Genomic DNA, 23788 nt, shown 5'->3' with positions numbered 1-23788 from the left:
ATTTGTTGTCTCTGGTTATAATTATCAAATATAACACATAAGGAATAATAGATAGGCAATAGCTCCAAAACAAATTGTATGAATTATTTTTTCAATTAGTACACAACGCTTATGTATTCATAACTCTATTTCTCAGTTTTTTGTTGTGACCTTGCGAACTGCAGAGGCAGAGAGAAAAAGCCGAGATCAAAAGCTCCGACTGCTTAAAATCTGACTTTGGGTTTCCTCCATGCGGCTTTACTCGATCACAGGGCTCTTCCACAGCTTTTTGTCTTCGCTGCTTGCCTCAAAATGTTATCTCACTCAAACACACACACACACATATGCAAAATCACACACACACACACACACACACACACACACACACACACACACACACACACACACACACACACACACACACACACACACACACACACACACACACACACACACACACACACACACACACACACACACACACACACACACACACACACACACAATATAACCATCAGGAAGAAATTGGGACAGGACATAATAGACAATAAAATGCTGAGGCAGGGAAACCTTAAAGTGACAGGGTACTCGTAGTTGGTTTGCTGCTTGGTTGTCAGTTTTAGAGCTGGGGTACTGGTGCTTACCATAAATAAAGACAGCTTAGGCCAAAAATTATACTTTTAACATGACTTTATGTCCTTTTACCAAAATGAGACAATTGATAAATAGCCTAGTGAGTATAAAGTGATGCATGTTGGGCTAAATAACTTGTTAACATCAGTATAATATAAGAATACAATTGAAAAACAAGTTTAAATTCATAATAGATTAAGTATTCAAAGAGAAAAGGTTAATATTAACAATTACTGTGGCTTAGGGGTGGGCGATATGAGGTAAAATTCATATCACGATATTTTTCACTGTCCAGACGATATCGATATTATATCACGATATATGAGGGGAAAAAAATCTGAATCACATTTGAATAACCCTTCCTAGTTAAATGACATTAGTTGAGGCAAAATATGTATTTTAACATCATAAATCGACTTGGCTTACTTCGCCGTAAACTCTCTCCCGACATTCCAAGTAAAGTTGAGGCAGGCATTTCTGGCTGAAGTACTTGTGGCTCGGGATCTCGTACCTTGGGTCCAGAGTTTGAAGTAACTTTTTGAAACCCACTTTCTCCACAGTTTGGATGGGTACCATGTCCTTTGCAATGTGATGGGTTATAGCCTCCGTGATGTCTCTCCATTTCTTGCTTGTCCGCTCATAGCGAGTACCGGCAGCGAATGATGTTTGTAGTGATTGCTGAAGCGATTGAGTGGAAGTCTGGCTTGTCTTTGGTCGAGCTCCTGGGCTGATTGCTTCTCGCATTTTGATGCAATCTGCATATTCTCGTACATGCATCGTTTTAAGGCAGGGGTCACCAACGCGTCGCCCGCGGGCGCCATGGCGCCCTCGAGGACTACTTGAGTCGCCCGCGAAGGCCTGTTCTAAAATAGCCTAGTTCTCACGTGACACACAACTTTATTTTATTCGTTGTTAAACTTTCTATTATTTTTAAATATATTGCATTGCTTGTAAGAAGATAACAATATGCAGTATGCACGCATATAAACATATGCCTACTTATAAAACGTAATTTGTGTAAAATAAAATGCTTCAGATTACGTAGATTGGACCTAGCTGGTCTCCACGACAACCGTTGCGTGGAGACCGAGTCCAGTCAGTGCAGTGAAGCGAAGTCAAGATGAACGGATGATTACAATTTAATCGAAAACATGGCAGAAAAAAGAAAGAGAACGTATTATTTTCACGGTGAATGGGAGCAAGAGTTTTTTTTTACCACTGTAAAAGATGCCTGCGTGTGTCTCATTTGCCGGGCGACTGTGGCGATACCAAAGCGGCACAATGTTGAGAGGCATTTCAAGACCTGTCACGCAAGCTACCATGCTAACTACCCACCGGGCAGCGCACTACGAGTGGAAAAAGTAAGTGAGCTAAAGGCAGGATTGTGCAAGCAACAGTCTTTTTTCACAAGACCAGCTAAAAAATCTCAGAAAGCTACCGAAGCCTCGTTCAGAGCAACAGAACACCTGATAAAGAAGAAGAAGGCATTTACAGATGGAGACCTTTTCAAGGAAACGATGATGATAGTTCTGAACACTGTGCTTAAAGACGAGAAATATGGGAAGGAAGTGCTCTCTTCTGTAGCTGATGTTCAAATGGGGGCAAGCACAATGGTCAGGAGAGTGACAGCAATGTCCGACAACTTGACTGATCAGCTGGACCAGGATCTCAGGGAGTGCAGGTGGTTCAGCATCCAATGTGATGAGTCCATCGACAGCAGCAGCACGGCGCAGCTGATGATGTTTGTTCGGATGGTGTTTCAAGATTTCTCTACAAAAGAGGAACTTCTCACACTACTCCCCCTAAAAACCAGCACAAGGGGGGTTGATATCTACAACGCGGTGAAGGAGTTTTTCAACAACAGAAACATACCACTGGAAAAGCTGGTGTCGATTACCACCGATGGGGCTCCTGCGATGACCGGACGGCATGCAGGGTTCATCGCGCTCTGTAAAAGCGACCCAGCGTTCCCGAAATTCGTACAGTACCACTGCATCATTCACCAGCAGGCCTTATGTGCAAAGGTGCGTTTTCATTTTGTATTTTATTAATTTATGTTATCCTTGTTGTAGGCCTAATATCCTATTTGTAATTATGAGTAGGCCTATTGGGCATATTTTACGCATCTGCTTGTAGACCGGCCCCTACTGCGCTTTTTGGTCGTTAGAGTCAACTTCATAGTTGTGATACGGCGCTATATAAATACATTTTGTTTTGTATTGTATTGTATTGTATTGTATTGTTATTGTTTTTAAGTGCTTTGAGTAAGAGTGATTTTATTTTATTTTTAAGGTGATCGGCTTCGAGCACGTAATGACTCCTGTTGTGAGGATCATAAACAGCATCCGTTCCAAAGCTAAACAACACCGAAGTTTCAAGGTGATGTTGGCGGAGCTGTCGGCTGAATATGGGGACCTGCTTCTCCACACGGACATCCGATGGCTCAGCAGAGGACGGATTCTGCTCCGGTTTTTGTCGCTGTTGAGGGAGATCAAAGATTTTATGAAATCTAGAGACGAAGACACATCGCTGCTGGAGGACGTTGCGTGGCTACTAGACCTGGCATTTCTGACGGACATTACTGGAAAACTGAACAATCTGAACTGTGCGCTGCAAGGCAAAGGTAAGACTGTTGCCGACATGATCAGTGCTTTAAATGCGTTTAAAGCACAGATGAGCATTTTCTCTGCGCATTTACAGAGAAAAAAGGTGCTGCACTTCCCCTCTTTGCAGATGGTGCTGAACGACAATACCTCTGCGTCTGAGATTTTTGGCAACGCTGCCGAAAAATACACTCAAGTCATAAACAGGGTTGGGCAAGAGTTTGAGAATAGGTTTTGTGACATTGATAAACTTGAGCCATGTGTGTCGTTCGTTTCGAATCCATTTATAAACGTGGACACAACGTCCATTGCTGAGCAACTAAGTGCAATGTTCAGCTTGGATGCTGGGCAGGTGGAAATAGAAATAGTGACACTGCAGAATGACATTCGCCTCAAAGCCCACCAGGCTGCAGCAAACTTTTGGGGCCTTGTTGATACTGAAAAGTACAGTGGTCTGTGCACAGCAGCAATGAAGGTTGCCAGTCTGTTTGGGTCTACCTATCTTTGTGAATCAGCCTTTTCTGACATGAATTTCATAAAAAACGAACACAGAACACGGCTCACTGATGCACATCTGCAAGACTCACTCAGACTTGCAGTGTCAAATTACAGCCCAGATTACGAGGCCCTGGTTGCCAGCATGCAATGCCAGGCTTCCCATTAAAACTTATGAAAGATTGTGATGGATTAAATAGGCCTATAAATACTTTTGTTTAATGTTATGTTGTTCTGTTTGATGGTGATTACAGTGAAATAGAAATAAAGTGCTGATTTTGATATTTGTCTGTTTCCTTCCTTTTTAAGCCATTATTGATAATTAGGCCTATTGTGCAAATTTGTTAAAATGAGCAGTGTCCTCAAACAGGTGAATATAACTAATTAGTTTTACTATTAATAATAACATACAATTAAAGGTAAACCGCGCAAATTTGAAGCGTACCAAATTGGTAGCCCTTCACATTAATCGGTACCCAAGAAGTAGCCCTCAGTTCAAAAAAGGTTGGTGACCCCTGTTTTAAGGTGATTTAATAAATTGGTGGTGTTTCCACCTTTCGCTAAAACAGCACGGCGACACAATTTACATAAGACATTTTTTTGTTCGAGGTCGGAGATCTTAAAACCGAACCAGTTCCACACGACAGAGGTGCCCCCTTTCTTTTTCACCAATTCGTCATCCTGCACCTGGGTATTCTTTTCTGCCTGTTGACTCATCTTTAATTTTCAATGTCTGTTTTTTCTTCAATGTCTTCTTCTTCTTCTTCTTCTTCTTCTTCGTCGTCGTTATCTTCTTCTTGTTTTGGATCCACTATTGCAAGCACTACTTCCGCGCAGCAAAAAATGCTTGCAACGTCCGCTCATAAAAATAGGTCTACACCGTAAATCCTCAAATTGTGGCCGAGTGCTTTTATTTACTTAGGCTGCACATCGCACTGGCCTTTATTTGGGGCAGGCTTGTATATGGACCGGGCCTTTATTTGTTGCTTACCTTCTGTTGTATTGTATTACTTAAATCAAATAATGGGCATAATTACAGTAGGCTAATATCATTCACTGCATATGCATTTAGCGTTGTGCGTCTCCTCACTGAAAAACCATTCCGCTCAAGCCAGCCCCTGCTTGCTAGAAGTTACGAAATCAGTCACGGGGGAAAAGATTTCCAAAACTTTGTTCTAAACACGCTATTATGCTTATCGCGAACTAAAAAATTACGTTTCACATCTACATTCATGATTCTACTAGACATCGTGATGTCCTAAAATAATGTCATGATTTTGATCGTTTAAAGTTGCTTTCGCGTTGCCTGTGGAGTCTGGATTGTTCACACGTCTTGCATGCCCTTATAAGGAGCTCGTGGAGCGTTTTTGTATGGAAATTAGGTGCACGAGAACTCTGTGCACAGCTGTTTTAATGCATTCATTAATCCAGCGGAGATCTGTTGTTAGGTTAATCTTCCGAAGCCCGTTTGAATATACTTCAGAAGACAAAGAATGTTCGACAATGCGACCCAACATGAACGCCAATTTATGAATTTATGAATACCGCGGTATCAACGATATCTCAAAATTCATATCATGGCGCAGCACAATACCGATTTTTACTATCATACCGGTATATCGCCCACCCCTACTGTGGCTTATTTTTTTCAATGCCCTGTACAAAATCTTTTCTGTGACATTAATGGGACAAAACAATTGTAAATTTCCGCTGACATTTTAAAACAGCGAGTGAAAGTGACACCAACTGTTTGACTGTACAAAACAAAAAGAAAGGACCTCCAGGTTTCTCAACGGGCCTTTTGCTTACTTTATCTACTGCCAATTGTATTGAGCGAACACCTAGCAAGTAAACTATCCAGCAGATAGCCAATAACCATTTACAAATGGACTTACGTTCTCAATGAGATGACCTTTGACCCTGATTAATACATGTTAGGACCATTTTTCCAGGAAAAAGGTCTGGTAGTTTTCCCATAAGCTGGGTTGAGGCACTGAAATGTGATTACAGCTCTGGATCGACAGGAGAGATCCTATACTGGCTGTCTCATAACGGCATATTGATCACACACACACACACGCACACACACACACACACACACACACACACACACACACACACACACACACACACACACACACACACACACACACACACACACACACACACACACACACACACACACACACACACACACACACACACACACACACACACACACACACACACACGTCAAATAATTGAGCAAATGAAACCTATTCTATTCAAGGCCAGGGCTGAGTGGAAGATCGAAGACTCTTTTCTGTCAAATGGGGTTTTCAAAAACACTTTGTAGCTTACAACCAGCTGTGCAGTACATACGTAGCACACACACATTAATAGGGCGGGCTCACAAAATGAACAATATCATCTGGAAATATCTGTAAAAGCTCAGATATGCATATGACACACACACACACACACACACACACACACACACACACACACACACACACACACACACACACACACACACACACACACACACACACACACACACACACACACACACACACACACACACACACACACACACACACACACACACACACACACTTCATTGGCTCTGTGGGTGATTAGTTTCAGGGTTAACTGTGTCACTGCCATGAGTGATGGAGGGGAAACTGAAGCATATTCACATTTGGCTGCATAATTTTCAATGGACCACAGGTTGAGCATGCCCACCCTCAAATATTTGTATTCTTAACCTCTATCACGCATTTTCTTTCTCCAATTTATTTCCCCCGATACATTCTCTCTCTCTGTAATTGAACTGTGACTGATATCTAAAAGTGGTCTATTAATGGAGATTGCAGATGATCCTCCAACGCCCCCCCCCCTCCCCCCATTTTGCGTTTCTAGGTCACACTCCGACATAAAGCTAATGTTCTGAGCCATGACACTTGTGATGAGTCTCTCCATCTCTGCCAACTCACCTAATACTTCCAACTCTCTACCCTCTCACTGCCCACTCCTGTCTCCCTACTCACACTCTCATTTATCCGCTCATTCTCACTCATCCTTTCCTGCATACGGTCAGGAATGTGTTTTTGAGAGCGTAGTAAGTGAAAACATAGGAGGAAAGAAGAAATTAAATCAGGCTTACATGACACTCATGAGAGCTTCAGTCACAAAACATAAAGTGTTGGAAAAAGAGGACAAAAAAGTGTCTTTCTGCCTATTTATCCTTGTGTCTGTGCAAAAAAGAGAAAAATTGTATGTGTGAAAAGCTGGCCAAATATGTGTGTGTGTGTGTGTGTGTGTGTGTTGCGTGCTTGTCAGCTGTTGGCATGTCTTTGTTTGGGCAGATTTAATTCCTAGCCGCATGGCTTCGGCTCATTATTCATCGGGCGTAGTGCTCCAAACCTCTCCAGAGGGCTCAGCATGCTGGGAGATTAAACAACGCAAATGAGCACGCACACACACACTGAATTTACAGAACTGTGTGTGTACACACACACACACACACACACACACACACACACACACACACACACACACACACACACCACATTAGCAAAACGTTGGCACATGCACTTACACACAAACACGGAAATATATGTCGAAATACTTTCAATCTGCCTCTGTTAAACAACAATGGCTATTGAGAGCTAAAAATGTACAATCCTGTTCTACATATTCTATAATGTTTAACCAGGGTTTTTTGAAATATTTTCTGACGCCTGCCAGGTTCTGGAGCTTTAACCCTCTTTCTCCTCCCCTCCCCCCAGTTTCCATCTCTTTTTATCTTTCCCGTCTTCCTGATTTCAATCTCCCCCCATCAAACTCTGACGCACACACACCACCTAATGGAGTCTGTCCGTGTGGTCCGAGTTGGCTAAGCGTGTACTCAGAATTAAGAATTAGGGCCGTGGTGTTACTCAACGCCTCAAAAGTCATATGTAATGTATGTTCACATGCATTCCAGCACATGGAATCTTAAACACAAAGCATTTAATCGGCAGATTCCTCCCCCTTTAAAAAGAGATTGAACACAAAGTCCCATAGTTGACGCACGCACACACACATCTGTGTACAGTAGGCCCGCCAGTTCAGTATTTTTGCCCTCCCAGGAGAAATCAGCCTTATTGTTCCATTGTCAATGTGTAGGCCATGGATGAATGTAGGAAGAAAGTGTGGCAGGCCCCAACATATTTAAAATGCAAGCTGATGTGAAGAAAAGAAACTCAATGTGCGTGAATGTGAAATAGTGGTCATATTACAGCCTGTCAGAATAATGCAGGTCTTTAAACCAACTAAGTGTGTGTAAATCATAGTCAGCCCTTAGCGACACACGTTTGGGGTGAATTTTTCAAGTTTCATGTTTTGTTTTTTTTGTAAATTAGTAGCCATAAAGCATAAAAAAGCATCAAAATAGAGCAGGTCCGGGTAGCCTAAATGTTTATGTTGTTACAACTACATCCCTTTGCTTGGCCGAAACCGGAAAGTAGCATTTTTATTTCATAAATGTGAATATATGTCTTTAACTATGTTGTTTTAGGTGAATACTGTATGTTACGTATAGATAGGGGGATATGCTTGTTGTTTATCAGCAAGATCACTAAACCGCACCACCTAATTATTACCGTGGGCCCGCCCTCTCTAATGAAATGCCCACCCATGGATTTAGGTCTGCTGCTGGGTCTCGTGTACAGTAATAGAGTTATCAGCGGCGTCACTTACACTGGAAATAAAGTTCCTCGTCGCCCTCTTGAGAAGCCTTGCTGTAGCCGCATTGTCTGTGAAAGGAAACAAAGAAAGCCGTCAGACAGTGTTTTATCCCAGTTGGCAGACACAAAACAAATACAAGCATCAGATACTGTTTATCTTGCATCGTAACAGATTATATGGAATGTGCAAGAACTGTGAGATGAGAGAAAGTGTTGAGGGTGGAAATGGAAAGGATACGGAGATGCATTCAGAGAGACCCCTGATGCGACGGCCCTGATGAGCAGCAGAAGGAGCCTGAATAAGTGGAAATCCTGCCTGATTTGACTGAGCGAGTCACAGATACACACCGATAGGTTGCGAATAGATACTCTATTGTTGTTTCACTCCGATGGAGTTTTTATGAAAAAGATGAAAAGACACACACGAGGGCCACAGTGCTTTGTACACGTATGTGCACACACTGTTATCTCTCATCCTCTGTCGCCACATGGGGTCCAGAGAGGAAAGAGCTCTCTATGATCTGACTGCTGATGGCTTTTCAGCTTAGAGGACAACTTGGCTCTCACAAGCACGCACACACAATCCATAAAAACACACACGGATACTGTAAGTGAGAGATTAACAAGTGATGAACAGACATTCTGGATGGCCATGCTTACTTTGGATTAGAGTGAGGGATGAAAAACAAGACGAGAGGGATAAAGCCAAGGAATAGAAGAAAAGTGTTTTGGTATATCAGAGGTTCATTTCACAAACAATGTTCTAAGACATATTATGTATACAACCCAGACATATATGAAAAATAAAGGTCAAAAACACTTTGGCAGTGGTCTTCCACAATCTGATGAACTCTTTGCAACCTTGAGTTTACATTTCGTGGCGTATACGGCATGTTTTTATATATGCAAGCATCAAATAGGCAAGTGAAAGCAGATCATTATTTTTCTGGCTGGTCACCATGTTTTTCAGGTTTTATAGACAAAGGTGTCTGTACATAGTGAGTTCGATGCGTGACGTTGTGTCAATAGATGTGGATGTGAGTGTGAGAGAAATATTATATCTGCTCAGGGTGCCATGCTTTGATGCAAATGTCAGAACACATCAGCAATTCACACAGCTTCGATGAAGTTCACAGACAGCCTGTAGTGTGGATGTGTGTGTATGTGCACATGTGAGTGCGTACATACATGCGCGGATGTGTGCGTGTGTGCGGGTTTTTGTTTTGTGGTGCTTTTGCATGTGAGTGTTTGCATGGGGAGATGTGATAGAGGCTGAGGCCGACACATCCCTCAGCCTGTGCAGCGGCAGGGTCTGAGACAAGGTTAGGACCCTGTCTGTCAAAACACACCAGCAGACACATGCAGCACAGATCCTCAGGGCAGGAGATATCAGACAGGGGAGAAGAGACAAGAATGGATAGATAAGGGAGCACAACGCAATGGGAGTGAGGGGGGAGAGATGAGGACGGAGGGCATGGCGGGTACCAGGAGAAACAATATGCCAGAGACCTAAGGCGGGGCAAACAGTTAGCATGACAAGAGGACAAGGGCAAAGCAGGAGATAAATCATTGAGAAAGAAATGCGAGGAAGTCGGGAGATGGGGAGGCAGAGGAAGTGACAGGAAAATAGGAGGTTACGGATAAGAGGGTAATTGGGCAGAAGGGTATGCAAGGAAGGAGAAATAGTTGAAGAGGCTCACAGAATAGCCTATAAAGTACGCGGTAGGGGGCAGAGGAAGAAGCATAGAGAGCAAGAAAAGATGCTTGTGTGGAGTGCAGCCGAAAAAAAAGGGTTCTTGAGATTAAGGGAGCAAGGCAGTGGTGGAAAACTGCAGCAAGGACATACAGCAGGATGTAGTGGCAGAATGACAATTGAGCAAAACAGCAAGCAGAAGTACAGAAATAAAAGATTTAAGGGGACAAGTCAAGTTATATGAGAGACGTCAGGAGACAAGGAGGCATTAAGCCTTCGGAAAAAAGGAATAAGGAATAAAGAAATAATTGGCAGAGCTGCATGGGGGCAAAGTCGCATGACTTGATTTCATTTCCATTACGTTTTTTGAAATGTCACAGATGCGACAAAAATGAAATGGCAGATGCAAAGTAGTTCTTTTTGGAGGGCCTCTTCTTTTTGGATATGAATTCAACGGTAACAATCTCCATCACATTATCCATTTCATTTCATATTGTGGTAGAGCACAGAACTGCGGATATATATGGAATTGGGCCAAACAGCTTGGAAAAAGAGGGAAGAAGAGGAAGAAACCTATTGTCATACTCGTGGTAGGAGGAAAAGCTTGAGAAAGAAGAAAGGAAGAGCAGAGGAACAGAAGAGATGGCGGGAAACTGGGAGGAAATGAAAAGAGGAGAAAAAAGGTGGGGCAAGGGGGTAGGGAAGAGGGGAATGCAGGCATGCCAGTGTACCTGGGCATCAGTTGTGTGAAGGGAGGAAGAGGAGAGAGAAGAGGAGGAGGAGGAGGAGAAGAGTGGAGAAGGAGGTCGAAAGCAGCACCACGCTAGCAGGAGTTACATTGGAGGAGCTCGAGCTGCTGGGAAAAAAACAAGGGAGGGCGGGGGGGGGGGGGGGGGGGGGGGGAGTGCCAGTGTCAGTTCTGGCTCTTTTCATTACTTAAAAAAAATTGTCAACGTCAAACACAACTTTGGAGTGATTCATAGATTCCTTCCTTACAAATAGAATCATAGGAATATGATTGATGCTGCCAAGAAAACATGCTTGAATTATTAAATAATTATACATGGCTTACCAAAACTATGACATGCTCTATTTTGAAAATATCGCCTTATGTTTTTTAATCCAATGCTAAATAAGTTCCAACTTTTTGCTTTTGACTACAATGCTTCACCACTATTTTATTTTTAAATGTCAGACTTATTAAGAACCAGATGGCAGAAAGAAATGTTTTGGTGCCAAATACTAAAGATTCTTGCCCAATTCCATCACTGTCAGATTAGCCTCGTCAAATGTTAATTTTGGCACAAAATGTCATGTTTGATTTAGTCGTGGTCCTTTGGAGAATTTCAAAACTGCATTTAATTTGAACGCATAGTGCATAATGATAGAAAGGGAAGCTATAGTATTTTTTCTCCAGCTTTTACATAGCAATGTAAAACTTAATGAGAAAGGCAAGCCATATTCTATATTATCTATAAGATTGAAATAAAAAGTTGTCATAATGATTTGGGCTGACAGCATTAGCACTAGCCTTTTCTACTTGTACAATATGCATTTAAATGGATTTTCTCTGCTTGCCGGCTCTGGTTTTCAGGAAAGAACATTAAAGCAGAAGAAAGGAATGGATGCCATGTAAATGAGGCCTATTCATTGCCTGCTCTTTCAATTCCATATCTGACTCCATCTCTAAAATGAAGTGCCCTTATGGAATAATATGAATAATAGGTGAGACAGCAGGATTAGAATCCTAGATGACAGGTGAAAGTACAGCAGAGAGGAATTAGGCCAGAAAAAAGATTTGTAGGGCAAACATATTAAAAAAGAATGGGGAATTTCATAAAGTTGGATTCATGACTTCAAAGCGGTAGCAACATTGTTTTTTGTTTCATTGCTGGGAGCTGCTCCTTGAAAATTAGGATTACTGTAAAACCTACTGAAGCCTTTCCTCCATTTTCTTGCACAAAAGTTAAAGACATTATAGGTTTGTCTTAAGAATCAATAACCAGATCCTTACTTTCAAATAAAGTACTGATTTATTCATTTGTCACTTATGAATATTAAATGGCGTCCCATTTCCAATACTGATGCAGAGCCCTTTGGAATGACAGGTTTAGCATTTAAATGGAGGATGTCTGTCTGTGCTGGTGGGGTGGGGGGGGGGCTGTGTGAATCACAAGAGCACTGATCTGTACGAGACACGAAGGAAACTACACCACAGCGCTTGGGACCTTTTCTCTTGGCCTGTCCGTCTCTCCCTCGTCTGATTGTTTCCCCTTTCAGATCCCACTTTGTGTCGCCAAGAGTCAACGGCCCTATGAAATGACCCTCTGCTTTACTTCCAGCTTCTTTCTTTTCTCCTTGATCTCCTCTCCGTCTCCCGCTGCTGATAGCTTGCAACCCGCTCCCGAGAGTGAACACACACTCAATCAGAAGACACACACACGCACGCCAGTGAGGCCAGTGAAGGGAAAACAATCCCCACCACTGACCAGTCAAGCCTGGGCTTCCCGGAGAATGTTTGGGCAATGCCCTGGAACTCTGGCTCTATCAAAGTCGGTCAGGCACCAATGGAGTGTGTGTGAGTGTATGTGTGTCTAAGGGATGGTATGAAGTGTCAAGATAAGGTATCAAAGAAAGGAAAATAAAAAGTACTCTTTTTGTCCCATCATAACTCTCCTCACTTTTTATTCCCCACAGTGTTCTACTTGAGAGTTCTGAATAGCGTTTTGACTCTCACTGAGGACACATCCAGCTAGAGAAGTCCAGGACACGCTGTCCATGAAAGCCACATCAGAAGTGCAATGGCATAGCACCTCAACCACGCAAATAATAGTATGAATTTTAATACAGACCCTAACCCTAACCTAAAGAGCAAATCTTGCAAACAATGTGCTAAGAGCAAAATATGTTTGAATACAATCTTGACAATACTAATATTTGTGCATTTTAAAAGGTGTAGACATTTCTATACCATAATAACTTTCCATTGCTCAAGAAAAAGACAGAATGTTAAGAGCTAAGAGGTCAGTAGCTCCAGTTGAGGAAGCATTTCTAAAAAAATGGCAGCTAGTACTTCTTTGATTCATCGATTGGCAGAAATACTGCAAAATAGGACAGTGGTGCGGCATTCAGTACATCACAAACTGTCCCATAGAGAACAAGCGGAAAATAAGCCAGTGTGTTGGATTACATTGAGTCAGACCCAACCTGCCACTGACATGTCCTGCCATGAAACAGCTAGCAGATTTGCTATTCCAATCTGGATATTAACGCATTCAATTTATAATACAGTGAGATACTTGAAAGATTTGTCACAGGTATTGATTGACATTCTCAGTAGCCATTAGCGCTAAGTGCGTGTTACGCCCTCTACACCAAATGTCAACCCAACATTAACTACTTGCACTCTTGTCGAGGACTTATTGTTACCACAATTTCCCTAATGCCAGGAGATTTTATCGTCAAATCGGACAGTGATGAAGACAACCATGAAGAAATTGTATTTGAGACCACTGACTATTCTTAAAAGCTGGCATTATTCTGATGAAGTGTGTTTTAGTAAAAGGTCCAATGCATTCCTTAAGTGAGTGCTGTCGCTTGTGTCCGTTGCCTTCATGTGTGTGCAGTGGGACTCATTTGCATGTGTCTGTATGAGCGGGCAGCTCGATGTAACTGAGACCCCTCCAGCTGTGGCCGGGGTCTGGCTGTCTCTGCAAACAAGAGAGCATGGTAATTGAGGCATCAAGCCATTCCCTCTTTGTCTCTATGCAAAACTCGACAAGCAAGTTAATGGTCCAGCGGCGATGAACAATGGAGACCACTTTCAATGAATGCAGTGATGGAAATAAAAGGGGAAAAATATACATTTTATTATTCATTACTAGGCCATGCTCAAGGGAATGACACTGCTTCCCTTGAAGAAACAATGCAATAAAATACTTATATGTGTGTCGTAAGCACACGTGTGTGTGTGTGTGTGTGTGTGTGTGTGTGTGTGTGTGTGTGTGTGTGTGTGTGTGTGTGTGTGTGTGTGTACGGAACAAGAGAATGCACAGAAACAATGCAAACAAATGATTTCACAATGCTTTCAAAATCTTCTTGGACAGAAATCAATACAGTGCTATCCCAAATGAAGTGAAAAAAAGTTTTCTAGACATGTGTGTAACTGTGTGGGAGGAGATGTGTGCTCCCTGTGTGTGTGCTTGCATGTGTGATGGAGTGTACACTAAAAATTCTGTAAGTGTGCTATCTGTGTGGGCGTGTGTGAGCCGAGCTGGCAGAATATAGACTTGGACAGGAGTCAAAGAGCAAAGCGTTTGCAACAGCAAGTAGAAACGCACTCTCCCAATGTTTATCTGCAAAACTGAATAAAACATGCAAGTGTATGTCAGGAAATACTCAGTGCGGTAAACAAGACGATAAAACATGCATTAATGCACCTGTGATTCAAAGAAATGGCAGCATTGAATTGAGACAGGACTGTATTGAGTATCCTGCCTCACACTGTCTACTGCTTGTAGATATGCTTCTTTTAAGATCTGTTGTTGGAACGGTTTTATTGTTTGTTACTTTAACTGTTTTTATGGTCTTATTTTCAATCATTTTTGATTCTTGTGAAGCACTTTGTGATTTTGTTTAAGATGCTATACTTATTTAAACGTCCTTACTTATTTTACGGTCTAATAGACCGATAAACCTCAAACACCAATTCATTAATGTGAAACCTAATGATAAAATTCAAATAAACTAAAAATAATGCTTAGATTTAATATTTGTATGTATTGTCTTCAGCATTGTATCGAACCACTGCCTAAACTTACTTTCAAGATAGCCCCCAGAAACAAACTTTTAAAGTAGTACAAAATTGGTTAAATGTTTATCTACTTAAATGTATATCAGCCAATGCAACTGCCAGAAAATATCCAATATTTTGTGGCTTCTTCTCTTTCATACAGTAAGTTCTGGCCCGTTCAAAAGAGCTCTCTTAAAAAAACAACCAAAATTCTGGTTTTGACCAATCAGAATTGTAGACAAAATGCATATATTTATTGGAAATGTGTAGCAATATTCTCTCGTGAATTTATTTCTTAATAAATTCCCAAATTAAAGTATACTAAGCTGCCACTTTAAATGAAAACAGTGCTTGCTGCAGTCTAAAACCTCTTTTCCTTCAGCCACATACTGTAGCTCTCCCAACTGAAAGAATCTGGATGTAATTAAACTGAGCTGTATGTTGATAAATCAGTCATTTTGACTATGTCCAACTACTTGTTTCAACTTTCTTTAGATGTTTCTAGGTTTCCAAATAGTCTTATCAAGACATAGTGAAACAATGACTTTGGACCGTCCACTCTTATTATAAAAAGCAAAAACGAGTTTCTGAAAGGCAATCTATGGGTCAAGAGTAAACCGTGTGTCAGCGGTTATGTGTGACACCGCTTTAACCTCTCTCTTGTCTTCTTTGCTGTTTCATAATTCCCCCTTCTCTATGTGAAAACTAATTAGATAGCAAAGAACTATGAAAGCCTGGCCAAAAAATGATCAAAGAAGGTTTTGACCCTACCAGCGTTTCCGCCTCGACGCAGACTCCACCATTATCCGGCTGATTACTTTATGTAGCATATTAAACAATGTGGTTATCATGTCATTTCAGCTATACTCCCGCCAGTGCTGCACACCCCTCTCACAAAGGAACTTCGTCTGTCGCTGGATTACTATAATCTGGATTATCATGGAGTATCGTGTGTCAGTTGACTGAATATGGGATTGAGGCTTTGATTGACTGTTTGAACACATGTGCGTGTGAATGTATGTTTGTGTATCATGCTTAGAGTATTAAAATCTGATGGTTGAGCCATAGGGAGCCTATAGTGAATAATACATGTTTAGCATCTGTGTATACATTCATACCTCCTCCAGATGAGCAGACCAACCCCCATGGAGAGCAGCATGATCAGGGCGGCCACAGACACGACCACGATGATCACCACTGGATTCTGTTCGCTGGACGCCAGTGCCACTAGAGATAATAAAAAAACACTGATTACACACTTGAACAATGATACACAGCTTAACTGGAATGGGAGTGTAGCTAGAACACTAACAGGAGATGAGATTAAATTATAAGGTCATGACCTAAAAGGCCCAATCCATTTCATAAGCAGTTGATTAAAGTGGATTGTAAACTGCTTTTCAGTATTTTCCAAAGCTATGACCTCCCTTCTCCTAACACTAATATCATCTCTTGGTGTATTTTACAGTTTGAAAAGCATTGACAAACAATCTGCTGCTCTAAAAGGCCTGAAAGGAGCATAGATAATATGACACTATGTGTTTCAGTCTTGCTGTTTCAATAATATTACATTATCTTTATTATCTGATGAAGTTTGGAAAGTTTGCAGGCTGTATTATAATTGTAGATTTTCACATTTCCATGTTTTTAATAGTCAATTTGAGGACTTCTAGTCCATGTTGGTGTAAAAGTTTTAAAAAGTTTGTGCAAAGCCAATCCCCCTAGACACAATGATGGTATTATTTATTCATTCAAATTCAGTTTGTTGTTGACTTAGTAATCACTTGTATGATTATTAAATACAGCAATCTCATCTGCTGTTTCCAAGCTCCAAAATGTACTTTGAACTTCAACAGATCTTCTTACTTTACTATCCTGGAACACAGCCAAAAACAAATCTCGAGCACCTGAGTGCAAACACTCACAGAATAACATCTTCCCCTCTGTATTGTAGCATCGCACTTGCCAGTTTTTATTGTTTGCTTACAATCAACCATCAAATACATATCATTGACAGTTAAATGTCACGTAAATGTGATCATAAGTTCATATTCAGTGCGCTGTCAGGTCACTCATTTGACTCTTGATCCAGCCCCAGGCGGATCTGAATAAACTGAATATGCATTGTCTAAAGAAAAGGAGCCCTGCAGCTACGAGCCCTGACCCTGTAGCAAAACAAAGAAGTGCAAGACCCCGTTCGCTTGAAAACAAATGAATAATCTTTAAGAGCTGGTCTTTGGCCAACTATTGAAGATAGTGGTTGTGCAGGGCAGCTCTCGTGTGTGTTACGTGCTGAATGTTCAACAAATCCCCTTTCCTGGATAAATAAAAGGTGAAAGACTTTATGAAAAGCAATAGGGATAAAACCAAATAGACACAACCAGACCCTGAGGTGACCGGGAACATGGTATCTACTCGCACAAAGAAGAATCATTTCACACCTTACTGGTAAACCTGTGCGTGTTCACACATAATCTCAGTCATTCCCCATCTCCGTCTATCTCTCACTCTAGCCTTATAGTGAGGGCTGGCCAAGTACCTTCACAAACCCCCCCAACCCAATCTGCCTGGTGGTGCTGAGACGAGGGGGTGGAGAAAGTGAGGAGGCGTAAAACGGCTACTCACACTCGCCAAGTGTTTGCAGCTCCAGGGGAGCGCTGTACGCTCCGTAGTCAATGGGTGCTGGAGAGGAGGAGGATGACGACGATGAAGAAGATGAGGAAGAAGTTGAGGAGGACGAAGAGGCGGAGGATGACAGAGGGGAGGAGGACAGGGACGAGGAGGGGGCCGGCGTGGAGAAAGGGCGGATGAGGAAGACATATGTGGTGCCGGGTTTGAGGTTGTTGACACTGATCCGTGTGGCGGCTGTCTTCACAGTAGAATAACTCTGATCCTTTTGTTCCTGCGGAGAGACAAAGTGAAGTGAGACACAGAGAAAAACAAAGAGAACGGAAAAAAAGAGGAGTGAGACGAGTAGGTGGAATCCATTTGTGAAATGCCTTGTTCATTTCCATGGCACTGTTTGTAACGCCTGGGGCCGTGCGAGACTATTTTGTAACCAAATCAAGTTCTTTCGAATCGTTTTTCAAAGAGCCAGACAAAAGTTTTCAGACATTTAGCCAAGCCAAGCTGAGAACTTCATTAACCCGCTTTAATAAAGAAGTATGACAGTACGCTTTGAAAATAAATGATGTAAAAACCGAGACATTAATAAAAAACACTATTCCTTAGAGAGGCGTTCAGAAAATAAATCCAAGATGCAGTAATTTCTTTATCTCCATTACAATGACTCACAGTAGGTGACACTCTGGGGGCAGTGCGTAGGTGACACATTAACATAATTACTCCACTTGTTGTCCGATATGTTTGTTTCCCGCCTTCTTTCAACAAATAGTCCTTATTGTGTATCTGCACGCCGTGCCTCTGCATGTCAACGAGATCATTCCAATAGAAACTGAGCCTCTGTAACAGCTTTGATGATAAATCGGATTTAATAGTCACAGTAAAATAAGTGAAAGTGAGTTTTTGAGTGGGAACAATGCCACTTACATTATCTTTATTGCCTTTTCATTTTAATGCACAGGAGTAGCATGGCACATAGAGGGTAGACCGAAGCGGAACTAACGTCAGAGGGAATGAAATAAAGACGGATTAACCGAAGAGAATGGCAGCTCATGTTTAATGTGGAGTGAGCTAATATAGACATAGACAGAGAAGAGGAAAAAGCAGGGAAGATAAGTGGAAGGAAAACAACAGCAGACTCAGCGATGACACTCAAAAATGTCAAATTATGAATAAACTGTTATTTAATCCTTATGAGTCATCACAATTGTTGTTCATTATTGCGGTGTGTAATCCAGATAAAACACTTTTCTAAATAAATTACAGTGCTATCGAATGTTTAACAGCTCCATGAGAATCATTGCTTTGAAACTGCAAAAGAAGGAAGCGACAAAAAGGCTGTATACTGACTAAGCAATGCCATATTTCATACTTTAATAGGATCTTTGCTGCAGTGTAGTTGTATTGCCTTTTCATTTCATGGCCTGCCACCAATTTTCCTGTCCAACTCTTATTCTTCATCTATCCTTCACCCTCTCTCCATTTTTCTGCCTCCCTCAGTGGTATTTTCTTCTGCATCAAGCCCCACAAAGCATCTTCTTTCATTTCTTTCCATCACCATGCTCTGACAAGCATCCTCTCCACCAAGTCATCTTCCCTCATCTGTCCCTAATACGCTCTCTAACCTTTTCTCTCCTTCGGTTATCACACAGGCACATCATTCTTTCCAGATTCTCTCCTGTATCCCTCTTGTTATCTCTTTCTCCAAGTCTCTCCTAACCCATCCCTCCTCTAAATATTTCCCTGTTTTTTTCTAAATCTGTTGGAGTGAAGCAGCGAGAAGCAGGGCTTTATTAAATATGGTGAAGCATAGAGAAGAGAGGAGGTGAGAAAACGGGTGCGAGTGTAACACAGCCCAATACAAAGACCTGGCGATGCCAATAAACGCGGCGTATGAAAATGGAGGAGTGTGAGCGTGACAGCTGTGGTTTACGTGCATGACAGATTTACTGTGAAGACTAAGGCTTGTCGATGGGGCGGCCACAATCTGACTAAGTGCTATGTTTAATGAGCCAGATAAGGCCGATGAAGTTACAGTGTTTATCCATAAAAGCAAAAGAAAATGTGGCAGTAATATGGACTCAGGGTTATACATAATTGGCCCTTGAAGTACACAGAAAATAAATGATTTTTTAACAACATCTCAGTAGTTAGCAATTCAAGAAAATGATTTGATCTCATGGAAAGTGTTGTAAAAATACCACATCTGATTTTTTCTCAGTCCTCATTTCACCATCAAAGCAAGTACATTAAAAATAACCCATAATGGATTTCGCTGGCACACTAGCATGCTGCCCCAAAGCATAAAACATGAAGATGTTGGTGTATGCTGTAGCCATGGATACCAACTGGAACCCAAGTGATACTAGATCCGTGAGGTTGTTTTGGATATTGATAATAAAGGGAGTTAATACTCACATATTGGCTTTTAATTACTTTTTTACAACGACACGTTACATAAAGATAAAACCGTAATGCTATTTAACAAACCATCAGCCTTTGGTTGAAAGAAGCAAACGTTTAGGAGACAATGAGAAGTCTAATCAAAAGGCGGTGGTACGTTGCATTATGGGAAATGTAGGATTTGGTAGATAGAGCTTGACCCACACAGTCAGGGTTACTGAACAGGTTCTTATTACATAGTGACCCCTGTATACAGCGATACGGTTACATCTGCGATAAGACAACACCACTCGGATTAACAATTTGTGTACTTATACAAAATGGATAAAACCCCAACATGTATTCCCTTTATATTACTTTATAGCTTCCCTCTGTTTAGTTGCTGGATTCTAACAAATATGTACGAAGAAAAATTGTTTCCTGAATATAAAAGCCTTGGTTAGTTATTTAGCATAACAGCAGTAGAAAAAGACTTCTAGTTTATTTACCTTCTCGTAGTATTTGACCTCATACTCGGTACGGCTGCTGTTTGGGTAGGAAGGCTGCCTCCACACCAGAGTGATGCCCTTCTGCTCGATCTTTTCCGCTCGCAGCTCGCTGATCAGAGAGGGTGCTACAAAGAGGTAAAAAGAGGGAGAGAAAGAAGAAACATGAAATCGGAGATTTTGGTCTCATTCAATATAAATACAATAGCTTGAAGACTGTTCTCAAGCATATCAGAAGCAGTCTTTACTCGCTTGTATTTCCAGTTTTTTCGTGCAGGCAAAGGTCAAGAGAGGGATACAGTACAGTTCTGAAGATTGCTCGTACTAGGAGGAATCGCCAGAAAGCAGGAATTGATACCTATACAGTGTGCACTATGGTATTCACCGAAGGCGAGACAGCAAAAGAAGAAGAGAGAAAATATAGATTGAGGGCACGAGAGGACAGCTGGGGAAGTCCAACATGATGTAAGGAGAGGGAGTAACAAAACAAAAAGCAGAGAGGTAAGATTATTTATTGAAAAGGAGCTGTGTCAAAGCAGACAGCTTCATCGCAATCCATGGCGTACGTTTCTTTGTCTGAGTGTACACATGGCATTGAACAGTGCTCAGTACATTGGGACTGACAATGGATCAATACAGTTATGGATTGACTGACAAGACCGCATCGACACCAGACTAACGGATGGAGACATTCGCAATCCTGAGTCCCTGTTTCCTCCCTGTGTCTCTCAATTAAACCCTTTCAGACTCAATCCAGGAGAGCCGCAGTGAAATTAATCCTGACAGATATTACATCTCTTATTGATCACAATAGAGGAACAGCATAGAAGATGAATTATACGGGACAAAGATCTCCAAATGTGGACGCAGAGTGTAATGGTTCGCTAAGCAAACAATTTCATTACTGAGGAAAGCCCAGTTCTTTGTTTCACTGTCAATATATGACAGGCGTCTCGTAGGCAAGCAACCCCCACTCTGGCTTAAGTGCTAATTAGGCCATGTATAATAAAGTAGAAAACAGGTTGTCACTCGAAAATACTACGAAAATAAAGTGGTCCAGTTATTTTAGACAAAAAAAGCATGTGGCCATTAGGCTTCCAAGGTTACGTTTCCTGTCATTGTTTTCGTCCTTTATGACAATTATTACTGTTGTTTTACTTACTCGATTTTCAAAAATCATCATCAATCATGGACCCATGATTTTCTCCATCATTGAGGCCATTCTCCTTTTTCTGTCCCTGAGACACATCCTGTTTGTCTTTTTATCCCTTCTCATTCCCCTCTCTATCACCCGATCAGTCAACGGCTCATCTTTTCTAGCTTTTTCTCACTTCCTGCTCATCTCTTTCCTGACCTTTAACCATCAATTCATCTCCTTCCGCGGTGAAAACAGCTACACTAATGAATAAGTTCTGCCTGTCACTCACACACGAACGAAAATGTGTTCACACACACATTTAAACATAGAGCATCTGCAGCTCCTTCAGTCCTACTCTGGAACAGTAGGGGAATAGAGTCATTTTAGGCAGCAGATCAAAGACACACTCAATCCGCCTCTCACTGTCCATCTCCATCTGTCTGTTTTTGATGTCTGAAACACAGTTATTATCCATTATTCATGATGATTTCTGTGAATTTGTGTGGCATTGCTTTTACCATTGCCACCCAATCAGGCTGAATGGAAGAGGAAGAAAGCCAATGTAGTGTGATACACCAGTGTGTGGTTGTCTCTCTGCATGCCTACAGAAGGAATTTGGCTTTTTAATAAAATTAAAATTAAAAACTGACTCCGTTTTTTACTAGAAAAGAAAGTATAAAATTGCAAATTCTGAATAATTGAGTGAAAAACTGTTGAGCAAGTTGAAGAGGCCATTAGTGTTTCTGTGTTTGGTTGATGTATTTGCTTCCTAGGAAAGGGATCAGCCCATCTAAACAGCTAATGTCAGCATTTATAGAAAATAATAAGAAATATCATAAGTGCCTCATAGAGGTTTAGTGATTTTATCTATGCTTATTTGGGGTTTCCCTTTAGTGTGTTACATTGATTTATGTGTATGTAAATGGTCTGCAAAGGCAGTAAAAATACCCACAAAGCCGGCCAGCTAACCAATCAGAGCAGACTGGGCTCTGGTTTCATATAGAGGGGGAAAAGAGGTACTACAGCACAGGCAGTATGAGAAAAATAAAGAGCTTTTTGAACATTAAAGCATGGAGACATGTCACAGTAAATGCAGAAAACACCTATATGAACCTGAGAATGAGCATATATGGCCTCTTTAACAATTCAATATGACATTTTATACATTGCGAATTGATCATTGTGCCATTTCTCTTCAGGCTCATGTTTATACTGGTTATGCAAATAACATAAGAAAAAAACACATTATCAATATAGGCTACTATATATTGGCATACTATGACAAATAAAAATTCCCGAGCGAATCTCACTTTTATTGTCCTTTGTTTGGCATTTCTCTCATCTTTGACAAGGCAAATGAAGAGTAAAGTATAGATGAAATAGATTAAATAAACATGAAGTGAGATTAAAATATATGTTGTAACGAAGCATTAAACATACCCTCAGAAGAAAACTGGCTCGAGGGGTCACTGTAATGTTTGTGCTGCATTACTATTTCCATGCCCGAATGTAAAGATCTTTGAAATACACAAATACATATTCAGTGTGTGTTCAGAAAACTCTAATCATGCCAATTAGTAGCTCTTTGAAAGTCTGACTACTTTGCTTTGAGGAATCAAGTCTTTGTAATTCCTCCACATAATGCAACATAAGCGGCAGATACATACAGTTAGCCGCTGGGGGGGGGTTGTAGAAAGGCATTGAACAAGAAGGAAAGATGCTAATGAACAGTAAACAGGAATGTAAATAAACACTCACAGAAGGATTATTTTTTAGTGAATAATGAATATGTGTTAGACTACAGCACGGCTCATTAGAAACTAAAGCAATCACTGAGAAACAGGGAGAAAAGGAGAACATATAAATTGTACAGAAGAGATGGGACGATAGTTTAGGACAAACACCAAACAAAGTCAATTCAAACAGTGAAAAGAGAAACTCAGTTTAACACTCTAAACCATGAACACAGTGTAAACCTGCTCTCTCCATCTACAACAGCCGGCTGTTTGCTTCTTTTTTTTCTTCCTTGTGCTGAATTATGCATAGGACTGGCGCCTGCCTCCAAACCAAATCACAGCTCAATCTGACACTTAAAAAACAGGTGAGCACAATTTCTCGGACGACACACTCACACACACCCTCCTGAAGGCTAAAATGTATGTCCGTTAAACTGTTTCCAGATGAAGTGCGGAAGTGTCCGAACTGTGAGCACAGTCTGTAAATGGGAGGGATTATT

At 41.3% G+C, this 23788-nt stretch overlaps 2 protein-coding genes across 2 annotated transcripts in view; one reads left to right on the top strand and one right to left on the bottom strand.

Moving 5' to 3' along the window:
• LOC134875047 (ephrin type-A receptor 7-like) overlaps window positions 1-23788 on the bottom strand; it is a 157442-nt gene that overhangs the window by 24069 nt on the left and 109585 nt on the right. The window contains 6 exon segments of the mRNA XM_063899447.1: window positions 8433-8488; window positions 10844-10899; window positions 10902-10968; window positions 16023-16131; window positions 17530-17806; window positions 20418-20542. Of these exon segments, the coding sequence (XP_063755517.1) occupies window positions 8433-8488; window positions 10844-10899; window positions 10902-10968; window positions 16023-16131; window positions 17530-17806; window positions 20418-20542 (690 nt within the window).
• Window positions 1416-3992, top strand: LOC134875048 (general transcription factor II-I repeat domain-containing protein 2A-like). Its single transcript, XM_063899448.1, has 2 exons — window positions 1416-2636; window positions 2905-3992. The coding sequence occupies exons 1-2, from the start codon at window positions 1764-1766 to the stop codon at window positions 3877-3879; spliced, it is 1848 nt and encodes a 615-aa protein (XP_063755518.1). The 5' UTR covers window positions 1416-1763; the 3' UTR covers window positions 3880-3992.

This window comes from Eleginops maclovinus, chromosome 13 (genome assembly GCF_036324505.1).
Source record: "Eleginops maclovinus isolate JMC-PN-2008 ecotype Puerto Natales chromosome 13, JC_Emac_rtc_rv5, whole genome shotgun sequence".
Classification (NCBI taxonomy): Eukaryota; Metazoa; Chordata; class Actinopteri; order Perciformes; family Eleginopidae; genus Eleginops; species Eleginops maclovinus.
The sequence above is the reverse complement of the archived record's forward strand: the minus strand, read 5'-3'. Positions and strand labels throughout refer to the sequence as shown.

What these genes read in the sequence shown, in the direction of transcription:
- LOC134875048 (XM_063899448.1), top strand. Translation starts at nt 1,764, where the DNA reads ATGGCAGAAAAAAGAAAGAGAACGTATTATTTTCACGGTGAATGGGAG. An exon ending in AGCAGGCCTTATGTGCAAAG is followed by an intron (nt 2,637 to 2,904) that starts GTGCGTTTTCAT and finishes TTTATTTTTAAG; the next exon opens with GTGATCGGCTTCGAGCACGT.